Source organism: Trichoderma ghanense (genome assembly GCF_004382785.1).
Source record: "Trichoderma ghanense strain CCMA-1212 chromosome Unknown scaffold_5, whole genome shotgun sequence".
Taxonomy (NCBI): Eukaryota; Fungi; Ascomycota; class Sordariomycetes; order Hypocreales; family Hypocreaceae; genus Trichoderma; species Trichoderma ghanense.
The window spans coordinates 1387876-1407911 of record NW_027395668.1 but is presented as its reverse complement, the minus strand read 5'-3'; the positions used below and the strand labels follow the sequence as shown (position 1 = coordinate 1407911).

At 55.3% G+C, this 20036-nt stretch overlaps 5 protein-coding genes across 5 annotated transcripts; 1 reads left to right on the top strand and 4 right to left on the bottom strand.

Moving 5' to 3' along the window:
* Positions 1-1871: 1871 nt before the first annotated feature.
* On the bottom strand, positions 1872-3302 carry CCMA1212_005449 (uncharacterized protein; the record flags this gene model as incomplete). The annotated part of the gene is made up of 2 exons (XM_073702707.1): positions 1872-3121; positions 3173-3302. The coding sequence occupies 2 exons, from the start codon at positions 3300-3302 to the stop codon at positions 1872-1874; spliced, it is 1380 nt and encodes a 459-aa protein (XP_073558865.1).
* Positions 3303-4414: 1112 nt separating this feature from the next.
* On the bottom strand, positions 4415-10218 carry CCMA1212_005448 (Tripeptidyl-peptidase sed2; the record flags this gene model as incomplete). The annotated part of the gene is made up of 3 exons (XM_073702706.1): positions 8488-10218; positions 7273-7438; positions 4415-7213 (listed from the first exon to the last, which is right to left on the bottom strand). The coding sequence occupies exons 1-3, from the start codon at positions 10206-10208 to the stop codon at positions 4415-4417; spliced, it is 4686 nt and encodes a 1561-aa protein (XP_073558866.1). The 5' UTR covers positions 10209-10218.
* Positions 10219-11965: 1747 nt separating this feature from the next.
* Positions 11966-12694, bottom strand: CCMA1212_005447 (uncharacterized protein; the record flags this gene model as incomplete). The annotated part of the gene is made up of 1 exon (XM_073702705.1): positions 11966-12694. The coding sequence occupies one exon, from the start codon at positions 12692-12694 to the stop codon at positions 11966-11968; it is 729 nt and encodes a 242-aa protein (XP_073558861.1).
* A 2237-nt stretch (positions 12695-14931) lies between these two features.
* CCMA1212_005446 (uncharacterized protein) lies at positions 14932-16067 on the bottom strand (the record flags this gene model as incomplete). Its single annotated transcript, XM_073702704.1, has 3 exons — positions 14932-15137; positions 15206-15935; positions 16062-16067. 3 exons carry the CDS (start codon positions 16065-16067, stop codon positions 14932-14934), a joined length of 942 nt encoding a protein of 313 aa, XP_073558862.1.
* A 1317-nt stretch (positions 16068-17384) lies between these two features.
* CCMA1212_005445 (uncharacterized protein) lies at positions 17385-18022 on the top strand (the record flags this gene model as incomplete). Its single annotated transcript, XM_073702703.1, has 2 exons — positions 17385-17435; positions 17510-18022. 2 exons carry the CDS (start codon positions 17385-17387, stop codon positions 18020-18022), a joined length of 564 nt encoding a protein of 187 aa, XP_073558863.1.
* Positions 18023-20036: the final 2014 nt, after the last annotated feature.

The following is a 20036-nucleotide window of genomic DNA, read 5'->3' as shown; positions in this document are numbered from 1 at the left end:
GTTTACTTGGCGATACTTGGCGATGGCCGATCGGAACCAGGGGAGGCACCACAACAGGAGGAGACGCGGACAGTCTCAGCATCAACCAGCATCCGTTCCCCTGTCCACCACTAACAAGCCTCGATTTGCCCATGTTCCCAGCTTCATCCCGTAGCCTCTCGTCGCCTCATTTCCTCGCATGAACGGCCCATAAGGCCGTATCGCCATGTAAGTCGCCGACGGCCACAGTTGGAGAAGCTGCCTGTCCGGGGAGAGCCAAGCTTCAGACAAAGGACGCCTCACAATGGGTGGGGCCGCGAGGGCCCTGGACCGGCAACTGGCTGGGCTTGGAGAATCCTGGTCCGTTAGCCTGGGGGGGACGGAGTCATGGGCCCGGTTGCTGCTGTGCCGCGGATCCGGAGGAGGTTTGGTTGTGAGGCTGGGGAGCAGACGGGATGATATGGTGAGTGTAATACTATTCTGTAGTTGTGTCGTGGATGATGTGAGGCAGTCTGTGATCGATATTGATGAGGCTGCCATTACTATACTGAGGGGCGTGTAAGTGTGTTTAAGCAGAGCAGCAGAGATGTAAAAGGGAGCTCGTTCATCATACCAATTTCCGGCTGTTCATGCTCAATTTCGGGCCAATATGGAATACAGGGCAAATCCAAACAGCAACAAGCATCGCAACTCCTCAAATCCTCAGCAAATCTCTAACACAAGTTAACCCGAAATCGTACTTCGTACGCATCCACGAGACGCCTCATCACTCTCAACCAACTGCTCCCCTCCCTTCCCAAGTGGACGTTTCAAAGCCAAGCGATTCAAACCCCCCAGCGAGAATAATATCCCCGAAATGCCTCCCCAGCCAACCATCCGAACCCGCTTTCCACAGAGGTCATTCGTTCCCCTTCAATGCTAATGTTTCAGAGAGGCTGAAACAGCGCCTAAAAAATGTGCGGAATCCCGGCGCTTCGCGGCTCGACAGGATCCCCGTCGTTCTGAAACAGGCAACGTAGCGCCCACTTGGAATATTACATCCACCATCATCAAAAAGCCTCTGTCTTCATCTCCGTAGAATGCTTAAAGTGATGTGATCGGCCTTCTCTCGCTAGTGAAGCATTTATCGAAAAGAGGCAGCTTGGAAGAAAATGGCTGTTTTGAGTCCGGTACAACCTTCTTAGAAGGGCCCTTGAAGCCGGCGATCCTGTCATGCATCGTTCAAATTTTCGTCTGTTGTTGCGATCCAGACTGCCGAGGCAAGTAAGCTTGTTCATGCGACGGCTCGATTGATTGCTGCTTAATCTCGTCGGTTTCTGTTCCGGATGAATTGATGATGCCGAGGGGACGAAAGGCCTCCGTATGAACCGGAACAGGAGGGTGGTGATGCTATGAACCAGTCTTGGCTGGCCGTGAAGCCATGCCAATAAAGCAAAGCTATCGGATCAACGACTTGCTCTCTCTAGGGAATGAGGCAGATGTTGGCCATGATTCCACATGCCCCTATTGTAGTGCAAACACTCCGTTTCCACAGGTCTGGCGTTCGCTTCCCTATTATCCATGGATTGTGTCATAATACAGGGTAATGATTCCGGGCAAGCCTGACGACCCTGACAAGCTTGACGAGAAACATGAACCTATATAAGCGCAGAGAGCGATGCTTATACATGTTATACTTGTATCCCTGTATATATAGTTCCTTTAACACAAACCAGTAGTCTGTTTCCAAGTCGAGAAACCGAGTCAGAAGGTTCCAGCATTCTTCACATCTCTTATTCACACTCCAGCATGCTCCATCCCAGCCATCCCAGCGTCTGACAGGCAAGCCAAACATCATACCCTTCAAACTTATTCCATACTCCCAGATCTCCAACCTCCATCCTTCAACCATCCTAAACACCCTTATACTCCCCCCTCCCAACCCTCTCAACCAACTTCCCCAACACCTCCGCCCCATACTCATAATCCTTCAAATCCAAATACACCTGCGCACTCATCCTCACCCAAAACCTCCCCCCCAGCCAAAACATGGGCACAATCGTACTGTAATCCCTCGCCATCGTGCTCATCATCCAAACAACCACCCTATCCCCATCCTCCTCAGGCACAACCACATCCCCCTCCTTTCCCTCCTCACCCTTCCACAAAGGCAACGCAATATTCGCCATCGCGCAGTTCGTCAACGTCCCCTTCCCATTCTCCAAAACCTCCGTCCCCAGCCTCTCCGCAACAAGCCTACTCCCCTTCTTGTTCAAATCCCAAAGATACTCCAAAATCCTCTCCTCACCGCCCAACACATCCCTCCGATACGCAACCGCATCCTTGACGCAAAAAATCGGCGAATAGTCCCTCGTCCCCGTAAACTCAAAGTTACTCACAAAGGCGCTCTTGGCCGCATCCGCCTTCGCCGGCGCGCCGCTCCTCTTCCCCGTCAACGAAGCATACCCATGGCTCGTCGCCAGCGTCGACGGCAGCAAATGCTGATTCCGCACAGGCACATAAAACACCGCGCACCCCCTCGGCACGAACAACCACTTGTGACAATTCGACACGAAGAAGTCCGGGTCCGCGGCGCCCAAGTCCAGCCTCACCATGCCTATCCCCTGCGCGCCATCCACAAGACTCAACACCCCCAGCTCGCGACACGCAGCCACCATGCGCTCCCACGGAAACACAACCCCCGGCCGCGAAGACACCACGTCAAAGATGCAAATCTTGGCACGCTTGCCCTCGCTCTCAACCTGTCGCACAGCCTCCCTGAAGCGCCGCAATATCTCGTCGTCCTCAATCGGATACGCAATCTCAATCTCGCGGCTCGACAGCCGGTCCTCCCCGTGATAGTCGTACAGGAAATCAATCACCTTGCCGCACGACTCGTACACGGTCGAAAAGTAGAGCGCCACGTCCTTGCCGTCGGCGTCCCACTTGATGTTGCGGAAGACGGTGTTGACGCCCTCGGTCGCGTTGTTGACGAAGACGACGGCCTCGACGGGGGCATTGAGCACGCCCGCGACGGCGGAGCGCGATTCGTCCGTCAGCCGGGCGTGCTCGAAGCGGATGAAGGGGTCGGGCCGGGCCTCGATGTCGTCCTGGTAGCTGCGCAGTTTTGCTTGGATGGCCCGGGGGATGGAGCCGTACGAGCCTTTGTAGAGCGTCAGCAAGAGTAGGTCGATGTTGTAGGGAGGGCACTCACCCTGGTTGAGGTTGGTCCAGCCGGGAGCAAAACAAAAGTCCTTCTTCATCTCGCCGCCAAACACCTTGAAGCCATCCTCGCCAACCTTCGCCTCTCCATCTTCTCGCTGACGAACCGGCAAAGACGCCATGTTTTGGCCAAAGTAATCAGTCCTGTCAAGCACAGATTCTCGAAGCACTGCCTGCTTTCTCCTCTGGTTCCAGTCAAGTAAGTGCCTGCAGCAGCGTCAGTATTTATCACTTGCAGTCTCACTCCATGCATCAAACTCACCCTCTTCAAACCTCTCCGGCGAAAAGACTCACTCCCTTCCGGAACCGGTGTCTCAATTAACAATGAACGAATCACTGTATAAACAAGCGAACCATATCACGCCAATAAAACAATGACAGGTCAAGCTTCACCTCTCAACTGCATGCATTGACACGTCTGACTCTTCATCTCTCACGCATGTTCATCGTCTTCTGCCCCGCCTCCAAAGGAGCGGCTTCGGCCTTACATCCAGCCCCCCCCCCCCACCAGAGCTTAAAAGCACTACCAATGGGATTAGGTCAAGTAGTGAGATCACGCAGATTCACGCCCACTGGCCTCTTGTGGCACTTTGTTTGGTGAATTACGGACACGGGGAGCAAATCCATGCCGCGTATGACCCGTCATCCGTCAAGGCTAAGGCCTAAAGAGACAAGCATCTGCGCCCTTTGGTGAGGGGGAACGACTGAATCCTCTTGGCTGGAGTCATGGCCCGCCACTAACCGATTGTATGCTACCAGCACGAGGAAAAGGCACATCGGACACGTGAAGAGTGAGACCAGATGGTGAGTCTGCCGAGTCTATCTCATCTGTAAACAACACCTATAAGCAGGTAAAAAAGAAGGAGAAAGAAAAAGTGCAAAAATGCACCACGCTCAACCCTCGTCTAAGACAGCTCATGACTTCCCGGCTGTGTGCCCCGTGAACACGAGAAAGACGAAGAAGAAAAAGGCACAATGTCCTGTATCCCTAACCCTGTCCTGTCAAACATCATGATAACCGCCAACACCGGTGTAAATGCTCATCACATGTCGGCTTCCTATGGTACCGCTGTCCGTCCGCTGTGGATGTCTATCAAAGCCACAATCCCTATCAAAAGAGAAAAGCCAAAAGTAAAAAAAAAAAAAGAAGAACTTTGGCGTAAAATGAGGAAAATAAGGAGGAAAGGAAGACCAAAAGTCACCACCGGTTGAAGCACCAACACGACCTGCAACCCTATTTCTTGCAGCTCCAAGTGGCCGCCCAGCTGGCCAGCTCCGGAAAGCCGCCGCCAGGCACCGAATGAGCAACGTCGGCCATCATGGGGCTGTTCGTCTTCAGGCCCGCCAGTGCGAGTGCCGCGTTTGCCTCAGCCTGCGCCTTGGTCTCCATCTGCATCGGGAGGAATCTCTTAGATACGCGCCGCTTGCTGCGCTTCGCCTCGCCCTGCTTCGCGTCCAGCGTCCTCCACTGCGGTGCCTTTTCCAGCAGGGTCACCAGCGGATCTTGGATGTAAAAGGCCTCCGGCCGCGCAAATGTCGTCGCTGCCCGCACGTTGACCGAAATCGACGCCAGAGGCTCCTCCACGGAACCCTCTGCTTCCAGGGGCAAGGTTGCCACCGGTGATGCGGACATCGGCTCCGGCATGGGGCGCAGAGGCGGCAGCTCCTTCGTGTCGTCCCCGGTACCTTTGTACAGGCTGTCCACCGCGCCGCGCTTCTTACCAACCGCGGGAAACACGAACTCTTCTCCGTCAATCATCTTCCTCTTCCGGATGCGTGGGTTGGACTTGACCGAGTGCAGGATCGAGCTGAACTCTTCCACCGTGCTGGAGGGCGGCTGGCTAGGCGTCTCAGGCACCTCCTGCTGCTGTTCCTGTTGGGCTTCTGCCACAGGCTTCTTGGACCGGCCATGATTTGGATTCAGTGTCGATGGCGTCCGCTTAGGCCTGTCCGTGGCTCCTGGTGCAGACCTACGCGATCGCCTGGCCTTGCCCCGGGGCGTGCTGATGCTCGGAGGATCCAAGACGGCAGCTCGAGGAACCGCCTCCATGGTAGTCGACGGCTCGGGTGCGGTGGTTTTGGGGCGCGTGGTGGCGGCAGAGCCACGACTCAATGGCGGCTGAGTGACTGACGGAGATGAAGAGGGCGGCGCGCCTGCAAGGGCGAGAGCAGGGGAAAGGGAAGAAGGAGGCGGAAGGGACGTGTGCGTGATCCTGCGTAGCTCTTTCAGGATTTTCAGCGTGCAGTACGCGCCATTCACCTTGGTGTCGCGCAAGGCAACCGGGTTCTGTGCAGGCGGTCTCTTCTTCTCCTCGCGACTGTCGTCGGCGGCCCCTCCCGAGTCGCGCTTCTTCTTGGGCTTTGGCGGCTCCGGATCTTGCCAGAGCTTTGGGATGCGCGCCTGGAGATCAGTCACCCACGCGTCGCAGTCCCACTGAATCCAGTAGTCGATGATGTCGCCCCAGGAGCTCTCCGGCGGCTTGGTGAAGTTGACAAAGACCACCCGGCCGCCCCGGCTGTGCACCGTCTTCGCAAACTCCCTGACCAAGACCTTGAGCCCGTGGACGCGCAGGCTGGTCCCCAGGATCAGGAGCATGTCCGGGTACAGGCCGAGATCGTGCGTGACGATGGGGCTGATGAGGTGGGCGCTGGGGTGCTCCTCGCCATAGAGCACAATGTCGGGACGCAGCTTGCCCACGCCCAGCGCTCGCTTGCCCCTTTCCTGGCGCGCCTCCGTGGCGCCAACGCAGTGAGGACATTCGGGCTGCAGGCCAGACAGCGTCTCCACCTCGCGATCGCCGTCGTCCCAAGAGCACACCTGCCCGCAGAGGAAGCATCGCAGAAGCTGCAGCGAGCCATGCAGGAAGACGCACTCCACACCAGACTGCGGCGGCTCCTTTCTCGGGGCCGGCTTGGGTTGGTCTGGCGGTGTGGTGCTGCTGCTGCCACTCTCTTCCTCTTGCGTCTTATCATTGGGCTGTGATGACTCTGCTGGTGGCTGCTCACTCGAGCCGTTCGATGATTGGCTGGACGCGTTGGCATGGCCAGATGCGCCGCCCTCACCGCTGGATACTTCTTCCACCATTTTGTTGAGCTGCGAAGCGTTCGCCGTCGCTTTGCGCGAGAAGCGTCCTCGACTGCCCGGCCCGTCCTCCAAAGACGTTGAGAGGCCGACTTTTTCCTCAATTTGGTCAATGTTTTGCGTGTAGCATCGCACCAGCTTGCCTCGATCCCTCAGGTGGCTGATGAACTTGTGGGAGCTTGTAGGTTCAGCATCGCGGACCTTTTGCCGTAGAGACGTTGCGAACTGGTAGAAGACGGAGGTTCTCGTAGGATCCGACCATATCGAGGCGTCGAAGAGGTCCTTGCCCTTCATGTTGGGCAGGGTCGCCTTTCCGAAGTTGGATGTCTGAGAAGCGGGCATCGCATTGGGAGGGTTCTCTTCCGCTTCGGACGCCGTGGTGCTGCTGCGGCGACTCATGTTTTCGTCTGACGGAGAGGATGGTTGGAAGGGATCGAAGAGGACCGGCGGCGGCGAGGAGAGAGGAGACGAAACGACATTGTGGGAGGCATCGGTGATGCGCTTACGATGTTGGGTTCGCAGGTTCGATGATGACGACCATGACGGCAAGGGAAGCATAAAGTCCTCTCGGGGAGGAGAAGAGAGGGGAGACGTCGTCGGCTGGGGCGTGGAGAGAAGCGCGGGCTTGAGGCGGGGAGTGCTCAAGCAAACGCCCTCTGACGCGTTTGCATCCGAGGCGGCCACGGCTGGCTGCGTGCCGGCGGCTCGACTGGACGCAGCGGGTATCTCGGACTCGGCGCGCGCTTCAATGTCCTCTTTCAGCTGTCGAGTAACCTCGTCCAGGTCTGGGGAAGCCTCCCGCGACGTCATCCTACGTTTCATCTGGCGAGGCTCCTCTCCGCCGTTGCCGGTGCCGTCAGCCTTGCTTCGGTCGGTCGGCCGCGTAGGCTGGCTCGCAGCGTCGAACTGAGCCTGGATGAGCGAGTAGAGGCCATTCTCGGAGCGGAAATCCTGATGAGCAGTCAGCATGCGCCAGATCTCAAGCACCTCAGCCTGGTCCAAGGACGAACCGGAATGCCCGAGTTGGTGCTGATGCCCGCGCCGGTAACGACGACCACCTTTCGCGCCTTGAGCAGAGCGTTTGCGACATCCTGCAGCAGAGCGTGAGACTCGGGCTCGACGTGCTGCGTGGGCATCTTGGAACGGGCGAAGCCAGTCGCCAGGAGTGGAAGATTGCTATCAGGAGAAGAGAGAAACGAAATGAAGGCAGAAGCGGGAGCTTCAGCCAAGGCAGTATCACAGCGCCAGGGGTTCCAAGGCTGTCCGAGCAATAGAGCCCGGCACCGCGCCCTGAAGCTGTATCTCTCGAAGCGTTAGACTTGTGTCGAGTTGATCCAGCGCACAGCAGGAATCGGCATCGTGGTGATGGCGGCTGCGAGAGTGCGGAGAGGAGGCGGTTGGCGGCTGTGCGAGACCCTTGCAGCTGCGCCCGGCCAGATTGTTCGGGTAAGGCGTTAATCCGAGGGACTCTGGATTCTGGAAAAGGATCCCCAGCTTCGGCTGCAGAATTGATTGAAGACGAGTCGAGGATCTGATATGCAGGCAAGGAAATTGGCCGAAAGTGATGTTTTGTTTTGGGGCGCGCGAACGACGAGGCGTGGGATGTCGTTGGCGAGAATCTCGTATATTCGGTGCAGAGTCGTTTGTAACGGAAAGAAAGAAAACTTGGACCGATGCAGAAACGATGCAGAAGCTATGCAGAAACGAGCGCGGAGTCACTCAAGACACGGGATGCCAGAGAAACGCGCGAATCTGAGGTCGAGCTGAGCCCCGGTCGATGTCGGTGAGAAGCATCAGACGCGCCAGTGATTTCGAGGTTCGAAGGTCGCGGGTGGTGTCCATTGCCGAGGCGGGCTTAGCGGCGCCGGCGGTTAGTGGCCCGCAGGCGCCGTCAGTGGCCGTCCGGCGCCCTGCAGCGCGTGGCTAGCGACCCTCAGCGGGCCTGGGCTGCTAAGGTGCGCCAGCCTTGGCGGGGGGGAAGCCCTGTGGGCACCGCTGGAGCTCTGAATAGCGGTTCAATGACACTGGAGCGCTAGAACAGTTAGGGCATGGCTGGGGTTGCCCATCTGATATCAGATCTTGACGCCTCACATTCACTCGACATGATCTGTCGTACAAGTCATTGATCTCTCTCACACTATTCTCTACAGTACATATCTTTCTCTTCATTTAACCAAAGACCAACAAATCATACATTTACCAGCACCTCCATCAGCTTGTCGAACCGCTTGGGCACGCCCAGCCCCGTAATGGCATCCCAGCCCTCCGCCGCCGGCCAGCCTCCCGGAATGTCCGTCTCGTTGAAGATGCAAGACGCGCTCTGTCCCGCCGTGATGTCCTGCAGCACGGCTCTGACCTTGCTCGAGTACAGGTGCTGGTTCAGGAAGCCCAGCGACTTCTTGCCGGCGCGCATGCGGGCGTCGTTGATCAGGGCAATCATGGAGGCAAACACGGGGGCGCTGGCGCTGGTGCCCTGAAGAGAGCGCGGGTAGCCGCCGGCGATGATGCTGAAGGCGGTGCCGACGGCTGAGACGTCGGGGATGGCTCGCATCGACTCGTTGTAGTAGCCGTCCAGGTGCCCGTCAAGCGCCTTGATGTAGCCCTCGACGGCGTCGTTCTGCCACCGGGGCCGGGCAAAGTACTGCGAGAAGCCGCCGGTGCTGAACCTGGCGCCGTTGGGAGGCTCTGCAATGTTGGTGACGGCGCCAATCGACGTCACCCACGGACAGGTGGGAGGGAAGGTCGCCATGGTGACGGGACGCTTCGTGCCATCGTTGGTCATGCAGCTCGAGGCCCGGCCGCCGCGAGCACCGCCGTCGCCGGACGAGAAGATGATGGAGGTTCCGCGGGCCGTGAGCAGGCCAAAGAGGCTGCAGACGCGCTTCGCATAGTCGCGGGGCACGGACAGCTCGTCGTCAGAGTACGACAGCGAGAGGACGTGCGGCACCTGGCCGTCGGGCTTGGCCAGCAGGTACTGGAAGAACTCCAGGTACGGCTCATTGTCGTCGTCTTCGCCCTCGATGGGCTGTCCGTCATCGTTGAGCTTGACCCCGCGGCCTCCCGTGGAATAAAAGGTGACGTTGGTGGGGAAGCCCAAGGATACGGCATAGTCGACGTCCAGGGCCGCTTCATTGCCAGACTCGCTCAGCTCCTGGGAGTTGATGCCGCCGTTGACCAGCTCAACGTTGATGGTGCGTCCCGTCTTGGCCACGTGCGGCGCCGACTGGTTGAGGAATTGCCGGAGGTCCTGGAGGTTGGCGTTCTCCTCGAGGAAGCCAGCCACGCCAAAGATGACGGGGGAGCTGGTGTTGGCGGGCGAGTAGTTGATGTTGTAGAGCTTGGAGATGCACGACGGGGTCACGCTGCCGTCGCAATAGGCCGTCGTGTTCCATGGGAGAACAGCGCCCTTTGACGGAGGAAGTCGGAAAGTCAGGCCTCGCTCCCGATGGCGCGCCGACATGAAGTTGGTGATGGGGTTGATGAAGCTGATGGAGTCGGCAACGGAGTCGGGGATGGTGTACTTGGTCGTTCGCAGCACCGACGGCTTGCCTTCGTACGAGAAGCGGCTGAGCTTCATCTTGAGCAACGGCTCGGCTTTGGCGACGGTCGTCCAGACTCGAATAAAGTCCTTTTCGACAACGCCATAGAGATTGTTCTGCGCGAGCCAGTGCAGCACATTGTCGATGTCCTCTTTGGCTGGAGTCTGCAGCTCGCGGACTTCTTCCATTGACAGACGGTTGCCCTTCTCTGCCATCTTGGCCTCCAGGTTGTCAATGTAGGGCTGCTTCACGGCAATCGACAGCCGTATGTGGTGCGAGGGATTGACGGTATCGTTCAGTTGCGTCCATCCTTCCGGGACGTCCAGGACCTCGTCAAAGCTTTTCCCACAGGCACCGAGGCCCGCGAGCAGCGAGAGGGGAGCCGCCCAGAGCAATGCCGACTTCATCTTTGCTTTGCTTTACGAATCAGTGCTGGAGGAGCGAGACGAAGATGCGGTAGGGGGGAACAGGTATATAACGGCAACCTCTGGAGACCAGACCACATGGTGGCATTGCTCGGTTCGAAACTTGCCCCCTCCCCCTCCCCCTTCGTCTTTCCTGCCTTTACTAGGGAATGCGAGATTGGCAGCCTGTGTTCCGTGCAATGACTAGCAGTCCTCCTAGTTCACATATGCCTGTGTGCCCGCGTTATGTGAGACATCCACAAGGGCAGGTCGTGATGAGGGCCATGTTTGCCAAGAGAGACGGGCAGCGCGATAGCAAATGCTAGCCATGCCGAGCTTGGCCATTCACAGGCATAGCAAACGCCTTGGAGGGCAAGCGATCCGGGGGTACGAAGGAGCAGAATGTCGAGATCCAAGCCGATGGCGCCCTACCTTGCCTTGCTGAGATACGGGCTGGACAAGCCAATGGAGGAGGAGCAAGCTTGTGTGCTCCGATGGTGCATCTCACGGGACGATGCAAACATCCCTCGGCTACGACCCTGGAAGGGACGCCATGTTACCCTGATATCCGCAATAGACGGGCCCCGAGTGTAAGGCACGGAGTATGAATAGTATTTCTCCTTGGGACACTCGAGACATGCTAGTAGAGCACCAAAAGTGCATATCTCGAGGTCATGCCGCGATTGGTTCCCAGGCGAGAAGCCATTTCCGAGCTGCCCGGCTGGGTTACGCCGGAGCCTTTTCTCAAATTACCCCAGGAAGCACGTCTCCGCGATAGTGGCCCTACTATATCATAGGTCGGACTGGCAAAGCTGGGCGTTGGATGCACGGACAATCGCGATAGAGAGCGGACGACAGAGGGGAGAAGAGATCGGCAGGGCCCGATGATATGAAAGCTGCCTATTCTGGAGGATTTCCTTAAATAGCGTCGCCGCGAAATGAATTGTGGGCTCGCCGAGTTTGGACGTTTTCTGTCAATAGGAGGAGAAGAATAGAAAGGATGGCGTTATTGAGGGATATTCAACATGGACTATACATAGCGTCTATACTCTGTATTCGTATCGATACTGCAACCCATTGTTCTATTCGTCATTCCAAGCATTCACCAATGGCACCTCAGCAGACGGAGTCTCCCGCCCGGTCATGGACAAGGTAGATGAGTAAGGAGAGACAAATTGTTGGCTGCCGTTGTTCCACGCGCCAAATTGTCTCTCGTAAAATCCACGACTTTCTGAGACAGGCAGGCGGGCTGAGCGGTTGAGCTAGTAATCGGAGATGCAGGCCAGGAAAAGGAGGTCGAGAGGGGGGGGGCCTTTAAACCCTCGTTTCTTGGCTTTTAAGCTTCATTTGACACTCCGGCTAGTACTGCTTTCTTGGCTTTGATTGCGGATCGACAGGGGATGGATGTGGCTTGTGGTTGATGGATGGAGATGATAGAAATGGAGATGGACGGTTCAGGAATTCAAGGAAGATGTACGTAAGGGGATAGTGTGCAGACAGTCTATTACTTGGTCATATCTTGGAGAAGAATATCGATAAAGGAAAGTGTTGTTGATGTGTTGATTAAATCCATTATCCATGCCGATCCAAACGCCTGTGCTGTGTATGTATCTGACGCTGTATTACCCATGCATACCTTACCGAGGCAAAGACATCACGAAGCCTCCATCAGCAACCACATGCCCTCAATCTGGCTAAACCTTCAACCTTACATGCACATCTCCCCATAGGCAAAAGGGAACAAATGGCCTCCTCCCCCATCACCGCCGCATCGCCGCCACAGCCTCATCCCTCGGCGGCTTGATATACTCGGCAAGCCGCTGCCCAAACGACCTCCCCGACAGCTGCTGCTGCCCCTTGGCCCTCGCCGCCCCAGCCGACGACGGCAGAGACGGCGAACAAGGCCTCCGATCGAGATCCAGATCGTGGCGTCCGCCGCCGTTGGACGACGAATAGTACCCGCTATCGCGATATTGGCTGCTGCGCGCCGCCGCCGCCGCTCCTCCCTGCGTCTGGCACGCCGCACGCCGCACCCGCTCCTCGCTCTGCGCGGCGGCGATAAAGGCGGCAAAGTCGGTGGTGTTACTCTCCCGCCCGGTCTGCGATGCGGCCTCTGGCTCGGCGTCGGATTCAGTGTGGACGTACAAGTGGCCTACTGCAAGGTCGCTGACCGATGGTTGCCTTTGGACGTTGATGCTGGTGGCCTTATTGGATGGCGATGGCTCCCTCGACCAGGGCTTTCGTCTGGACTGCTCGCGTGGCGATGATGCTGTTCGCGCGAAGCCAGAGGCCGCGTTCGTGGGGACGTAGGGGCTCTTCTTGACGGGATGGGGCTGGTTCTCGTGGATGACATCGTCCTCGCCGTCGTAGTTTGCGCTGGTCCTTGTCCAGAAGCGTTCTCGGAAGGATGGGCGATGGCGGAGCTGTGTTGATGAGGTGGAGGATTGCGGTACGGCGAGTTGCCGGCTGTTTGGTCGATTGTGTTCCATGATATGCAAGATTGTTGTATGTAGGTAGGTAAGGTATGTATACGGGTCTTTGTCTTGATCTAGATGGAAACAACTCAATGTGATGCTGTGTTGGGGATGGTGGAAGAGAACAACGACGACTATTTAACGAACAAGAAGAGTTCGAAGAAGGAGACAACAAAGATAAAGATGATGAAGCAAAACAAGGGAGAAGGACAGGAGATTGATGCCTCTGCAAGCTGCCGTCACAAACGCCTCCCGCCAAGGAAGATATGCGCCGTCCAAGTCAGCGACCAACAACAGAGACACCGGTTTGATTGCGGACAGGCGTCGGCCGATCAGCCGCCGCCTCTCATCAAAAGACAGTTTCTCTGCCCGCCGAGCTGTGGATAGCGTTCTTCGTCCGCCTCATTGGGCGATTGTCCGCGAGCTGCAGTACAGCCTCCCCAGGCTGGCTAACAAGTAAGAAGAAGCAAAGCCGGAGTCAAAAGACCTGGAGAAAGCTCCCCGTCGTCGTAGTAGATGGCGAGATGCCTGCGATGATTGGGCATCGAAAGAGGCAATAGTCGGAGGCTAACATGTACCGTGAGCCACGCTAATAGTTGCCATACGTGAGCTCGACAGGTGGAAGAGAGGTTATCGCAAGAGAAATCAGATGTCTCTGATGTTGGTTCTGAACATGCCCTTTCCGTCCACTTTCGCGTGCGGGCGTAATTTCAACGTCTCAGACCCAGTCAAGCCACTGCATATACTCCGTACAGGCCAACGAGGCATCCTCAGTTGCAAGACAGGCCGGCGGTCTGGAACTGGGCATCAACGGGGTTAAGAGTCGCAGATGGGAGGTGCGGATGGACACAGTCACGGGCTCCAGCCTTTTGACGAGTAGCTGCATTGCATTTTCGAGCCAAGAGATGGTGTGCAAACTCCATTCTATCTCATAGCACTCGGCAAGGGAAGTACTGTACATGTCAGCTTCGAGTGACTCGTCAACATTCTTGAAAGGATGGCCACATGCGCGGCATCCCAGGACGTTCATAGGCCTTGATATGTGCATGAGGCGAAATTACCAAGCTGACAGGTGACTGCTTCAGCTTCTTCGTGGTGTGGTGTGCAATTTCCATCGAGTTCATCTCTTCTTTTCTTTCTCCCTCGGCCAGCACCGCGATACCATGGGCTATCGGAATGAGTGAGCTTATGCTGCGACAGCTTCTCGGGAATTGTAAGTGGACTTTATATTTCTGCAGCAGTTCTTCACCATTTTTCAGTAGTGCGGCCCCTAGGTCGAAGAAGCGCCGTAAGATGCGAGACTATTCCCACGATCCGCCAATAACCTCAAACGAATGCTATCAAGCTTTCACTGGTGCCCGCCCTAGCCGTTCTTCGCTGGGTTTATCGACTTCAGCCGGCTAAGCCTTTGCCGTACGCCAGCAGTTTGTTCCCTGCAAGGGGGATAGAGGGGGGGGTTAGTTAGACCGCTCTATGTGCTTCTTCTGGTTGGGTTTCCTGTTCACGATACTGGAGATTTGAAGAGAGCCTCTGACATCGCAACTTACGTACCACGGCAGTCAAATCCGACCGCCCTCAACTTTCTCTGGTGTACGCGTACGTGTGGTCACCCACACTTGCCGCTGTGAATGCAGGCAGACACACACGAGGCTATGTCTAAAGGTCCAGTGGCCACTAGTCATCATTTGGATAATCCCTGCCGTCAACTACCCGATAACACATGAGTTGTTGACCATGAGGAACCAGTAAGCTCAAGTCTTCCGGAACGGACGTGGTGTGCAGAGCAAAACTGTGAGTACTTATGCTGCTCAACCAGGGGCCGTCACGTTAAACGAACCTGCACTTGGCGCATCATCACGGCTCGTTCCAGCAGCCAGTGACCAGTTTTGCCCCTTTGCTTGTGCCAAATAGAGAAATCCTTTGCATTGACCCCGTCTTCCAGAAACAAGCCAAATGAATGCGAGTGCTTAAAGCAGGACTTTGGTCTGATAGGCGAGGTTGGCTTGCCTATATACAGCCAAGAGGCGTCAAACCCCAGGACACCGGCAGCAAGCGATGGGGGCCTTTCGTGGTGTAAGCATGTACTTAAAGTAATGACATCCAACCATTCTATCGTCCAACAGCTTCCAGGCGTGCCAGGAATATCTACTGTGTACTCGTGTAAGTGATACGCTATATACTCGCTTCATTCTTGTGTATGCATTTGTACAATGTTTAAATATAGACAGATAAAGAGAAGAGCAAAAGTCGTATCATAGCATCATCAAGGCCCCAATTGTAAAGCTCACCCCTACTATCACGCCTATGCCTGCAAGCCGAGTCGACCGAGAAGCTCCGTTTGCCTTGGTTCCAGCCGTCGGCCTCGTTGCCTTGACCCAGATGTTGCTCGCCAACCTGTCCTTGTCCGGGCTATATTGCTGAGGTGGAAAGCCACACACGGACATGATGACTTCCATGTCTACGTCACACGGTCAACTCCATACAGCAATCACAAGCATACATGAAGTATAGGTCTTGGAGACTTACTGTTCTGCGTATTTGCAACCATCCCAATGCAGCTTGCGCATAGCCCGGCAATCTCGGCCACATCGAAGCTCGTGTTCAGGCATACACATCTCTCCTCTGCGTTTTCTATCTCCTCCCGTCCACCTGTCATGCTTCCATCAGCCTTGGCTGGCATGCTTGACGCCGGATGCGTAGAAGTGCTCGTCGGTGATGCGGTCTTTTCCTTCTCCGTCCTCAGGGTGGGTGGTTGTACGCTCGATGATGGCGTGGTAGAAGGAAGTGCTCCGAGAGATGGTGTCGGTAGCAACGTACCGGGTGTAGTTGGTGAAGCCGGAGCCGCAGCCGGAGTAGATTGAGGCTGAGTCGGAGGGGCGTAATTCTGTGCCGGGGCTGCTGATACTTGCCAAGATGCTGAAGAGGATGCTGGAACATACATGTATGAAGCATCTACCAGATCTGGGGGAAACGTCGTCGGAGCTGGGACAATGACGGAGAATCGCTTCACCCTCTTCTCGTCCTCCTCCACTGGTTTCGCATTGTGCCTCCTAGCATGCCTGGCATGTGCTCTCAGTTCCAGTTGGTGGTCGTCTGATTCGCCCAATGACCTCTTTGGGCTGCACATTGAACTCAGCTCGACAATTGGCCCGCAGATGGCGGCACACATGACGGGAACTGCATCGGGGGGAAGCGCCTCGCCAGCCGCGATAGCAAAGAGGACAAACAAAATGGCCCTCATGGCGCAGCCTTTTGCCTCATCAACTCCGGATTTGCCAATCGCAAGATGTCAAAGGTCGTGGGGTTTATGTAAGATCGTAGAGGTCGTGCATGTGATGGAAAGCCGGAGGAGAGGCAGGATGCCGCTGGGGTGGAGGCTCACGAACATCTTGAGGAAATATGGGATTCGTCCTTTCCAGGGTTTTAGTCTTGATGATGTTGTAAGGTAGAAAATAAGGCACATGATAACAGCTTCATTACTCGTTAGCCTGGCATGAGGCTGTCTCACTGAAACGTGGGAGGCGTGGCTCGACTTGTACAATCAATCTGATACAGCCGTCTTCTCCGGCATGCTCTGCGGGATGAAGAACTTCAGGATTCGAGAACGTGCAGACATCTAAATGACAAATGGAACATTAAAGCCTACCGAACAGACGAAATCATCTTTTGAACGAGTCATGCTGCACCACGTGGAATCGATCAAGAGATCGCTCCTTCGGCGACTGCAGCATCGATGGTAGAACGGCGTGTGGTGATGTATTCCCACTGATCGGACAAAGGGCAGTAGTGAGGCCACCGCAGGGGCTCCTTGACCGGGCTCTGAAACAATCTAGCTGCGAGTGATGAGAGCCGGATAGAGCCGTGACAGGGCGAAACGCCATGCGAAACGAGATCGCGGCGGCCGTTTGCCCGTTTCGGGAAGAGTCGTTCGAGGCTCTTTGCCTTTTGTCGAAAATAACAAAAAGAGGAACAGAATGGCCTTGAAGTGGCACCTGCTGATGAATAGTTGGTCTGCGCTGGTGTCATTGGAGGCCGAGTTGTTGTTTGGCCGGGCCGTACGAAGCTCAAGTACAACAAAAGTCGGCTCAGAGACACAGCCCCCGACACCACGAGAGGAATGACAAAATCTCCAGAATATGAGACCGACAATCAAAAAAGTAGCTCAAGACATGCTCACTGTTATCACCAGCTATATCTTCCAATGCAATAATTGCCTCAGGCAAGTAAAACGCGAATCAGGCGTCGCCTCTGAGCTCTTGACTGGTGAGTAAGGCTGGGAGTGGCTTCATGCAAGCCGAAAATCAAGCACAGACGCTCACTTGCTGTTCAACAACAAACAGGACTGGCTGTATAACCCGCACTTGAAAAGAACAGAACACAGGTTTCTTGCATTGTCATTCTGATTCTCTTCCTCGCATGTCTTGAATCATTCGGTTGCCTGTGTGGCCCGTTGGGATTTTCTCCGGTCCTCCCGAGAGTAGCAAAGCCTCGTGGAAGCGGAACATGCCTGCTCGAGTAGCCCAACTATATAATGTGGCCTTTGGTTTTCCTCCCAGTTGCCTTGGGTGGTCTATCCCATGTCTTGGATGGATTGTTTGGCGGAGACAGCGAGAGTGACAGGCTGAGACGGAGGGTAGCAGAGATGGAAGAACGAAGAGGTGCAGAGGCGGCGCGTACGCGCAAAACCTAGCAGCAGTTCGATGAGATGAGAGAACAATCGCGCGAGATTCAGCGGCGTGAAGCCCGACAGCAAAAGGTCCTTGAAGAACTGTAAAGCCTTGCGTTCCCGGATTCTGTAAATGTCGTGCATAAATTTGACGGACATGCTAGGGGTACAACTCAGACGTGCCAGCCTTTAGGTTCTATCATGAACAACAGCTATTCGGGTTTGACACTGTTGTCCTCGTCCACGATGCAACCTTGACGACGGTAGGTTATGCTCTTGTTATGCTCAGATACATGAACGTTGAACTGACGAATCACCCACGCCAGGGCGACATTTGGGTGCTCCAAATGTGCAGCCTTGCTCAACAGGTCCGAACCAGAGCCTACGCACATATAAAGAACTACGCAGCAGACTTTGAATGCAAACTTGAGGAAGCACGAGAGAGGCATATTGCGAAGGCTCGTCGAGACATTGTTGAAAGCCAAACCGAATCACGGAAAGGTGGCCGGAGCACGGAATCCCGATTCGAGAGCATATTGTCTCTGCCACAGGAGTCCGGAGAACCCTTGAGGGAAGCGGCATCATCCAATGATACGGCCATTGCAAACATTGACGAGTGGGATTTTGCGAGTGCACTGTCGGTTCGTCGTGAAGCTCCAGTGACTACCGCAGGCTAAGAGAAGAGCACCGGCATACAAAAGGCACAGGCAAGGAACCTGGAATGCACCTTTGTTTCCACGGTCGTGATTCTCTAAGCGATGAATAGCATGAGAGTAGGACAGCAGACTTGAAGCTGATTTCACCTTGAGGAGATTATTCACTTCAGACCATGCAACATAACCCCTGCAAATAGAAGTTTATCGCTCACTTTTCTTCTGCTAGTGCTCGTTCATATTGAACTATTAGACTATTGATCATAGACACCATAGCAACAAGAGAGCGGCTGTAGGAACGAAGGTGCGATGACCGTTGTCCAACAGCTTTGCAAGCAATCAAATCAGGAAGACACATTGGATACTACCTGCAGAATGTAACAGTTGTGTAAAGTAGGTTCCAGCCATCCCGGTATGGCAGTCGTATTCAACATGACCGGGCAGGTCAGGTCAACATAAAGGACGACTTTCTTCTTTCACCAAAAGTGGCAAAGTCGAATGATGAAACAAAGAAGAAGAAGAAACACTCCGTTCCTGTTTCTCTTCTCTTCCTTGTTCCCACGTTTTTGCTTGACAAGGCAGACAGACGCATGGCGCCCCTCTGCACCCGGCAGCCTGCAGCCTTTCGTGCCCCAGGGATATATCTTGCACATCCTCTTCCTCTTCCTCTTTCCTCTCTTTTCTCTTCTTCTTTTAAGTTCAGTCTATCTTCTTCTGCCCGGCCCTGCGAGTTGGCGCCATTTCTCTCAGTCTTTGTCGACACGTCGCAGTCAAAGTCTGCCGGAGCGGGTGCCAATCCCCATCAGCTTCTTTACCGCCGTCAATTCATAGTTCTGCAGCTTACGTTCCTGATGTTGCTCCCTGTCGAACCTTTGAGAGCGTTAAGCCAATATTTGGCCGAGCAACACGGTCCATATGTCGCAGCGCTGCCTCTTTGTGGTTATTGGTAAGGTCTTCTCAATCGTGAAACCTCTCTACATTTCATGGATGCTAGCTGATCCTTACTTCCAGTGATTCAAGGCAGAAGGCCGGGAGAAGACTCTGCTAGCACAAAGACTGCCTCTAGGTCACCCCTGATAGCGGCACCTACCGTATCATCAGCAACCCGACTGTCATGTCTGCCATCATTGCCAGGAAGCCGCGCATATGGAACCAGAGGTGAAACCTCAACACTGCTTATCTGAGAATACATCATTCGGGTTGCCCGTGCGTCCGTCAAGGCATGAAAGTCATTGAAGGCTCTGATAAGGCTGTGTCTTTTGGCGGACTTGCCCAAAGCTTACTTGTCTCTTCTCTTTCGCGGTCAGACATGTTTTGGTTACCGGTATGATTTGGGACGGGGCCACATCTTTTCCGTCTCGCCGTGTCCTGGTCCGTCTTGGCGCCGACAAATAGCAGCAGCGAGCAGTATCAAGCCGTCGCCGGCCGGTTATTGGGATGCCTCCTGAAATGCCTGTCGCCATGACGCCAAGTCAGTCGGCGCTTATGCCGTTCAGCTCGACGGCGGGACCATTGCCTGGTCATCCAGGCAGCAGACGACGGCCGCCAAATCCTCCCGTGAAGCTGAGTACATGGCCTGCTCGGACGCAGCCTCACAGCTTCTCTAGGCGCGTCAACTTCTGATGAGTCTCGGCGTCGACGTGTCCCCGAACTCTGAGTTGCCGGTACTTCATTGTGACAACAGCCCGGCCGTCGCATGGTCACACAATGATTGTTCAAGTCTCGACATGTTGCTCCGCATCACCAATTTGTTCGGCAACATCACGGCAATACCCTTGTCATCAGACACATGCAAACTGCTGACTGGGTGTTCCCCAACCTTTTGCCCTTTCGGGGGGGGTGTTGGAGCAGAAAAGTACAACAGGTCGGTGGATCGGCGGCTGTGACCACCAGGCAAAGAAGACAGACTCCAAAGCAACGACGAGCTGCTCAAGCTGTATGCCGAAGCTCTATTGCGATTAGCATCCATAAGAGCAGCGGCTAAAATAGAGTCAGCAGCACCAACAACAACTGCAGCGACAGCAGCACCAACAATAGC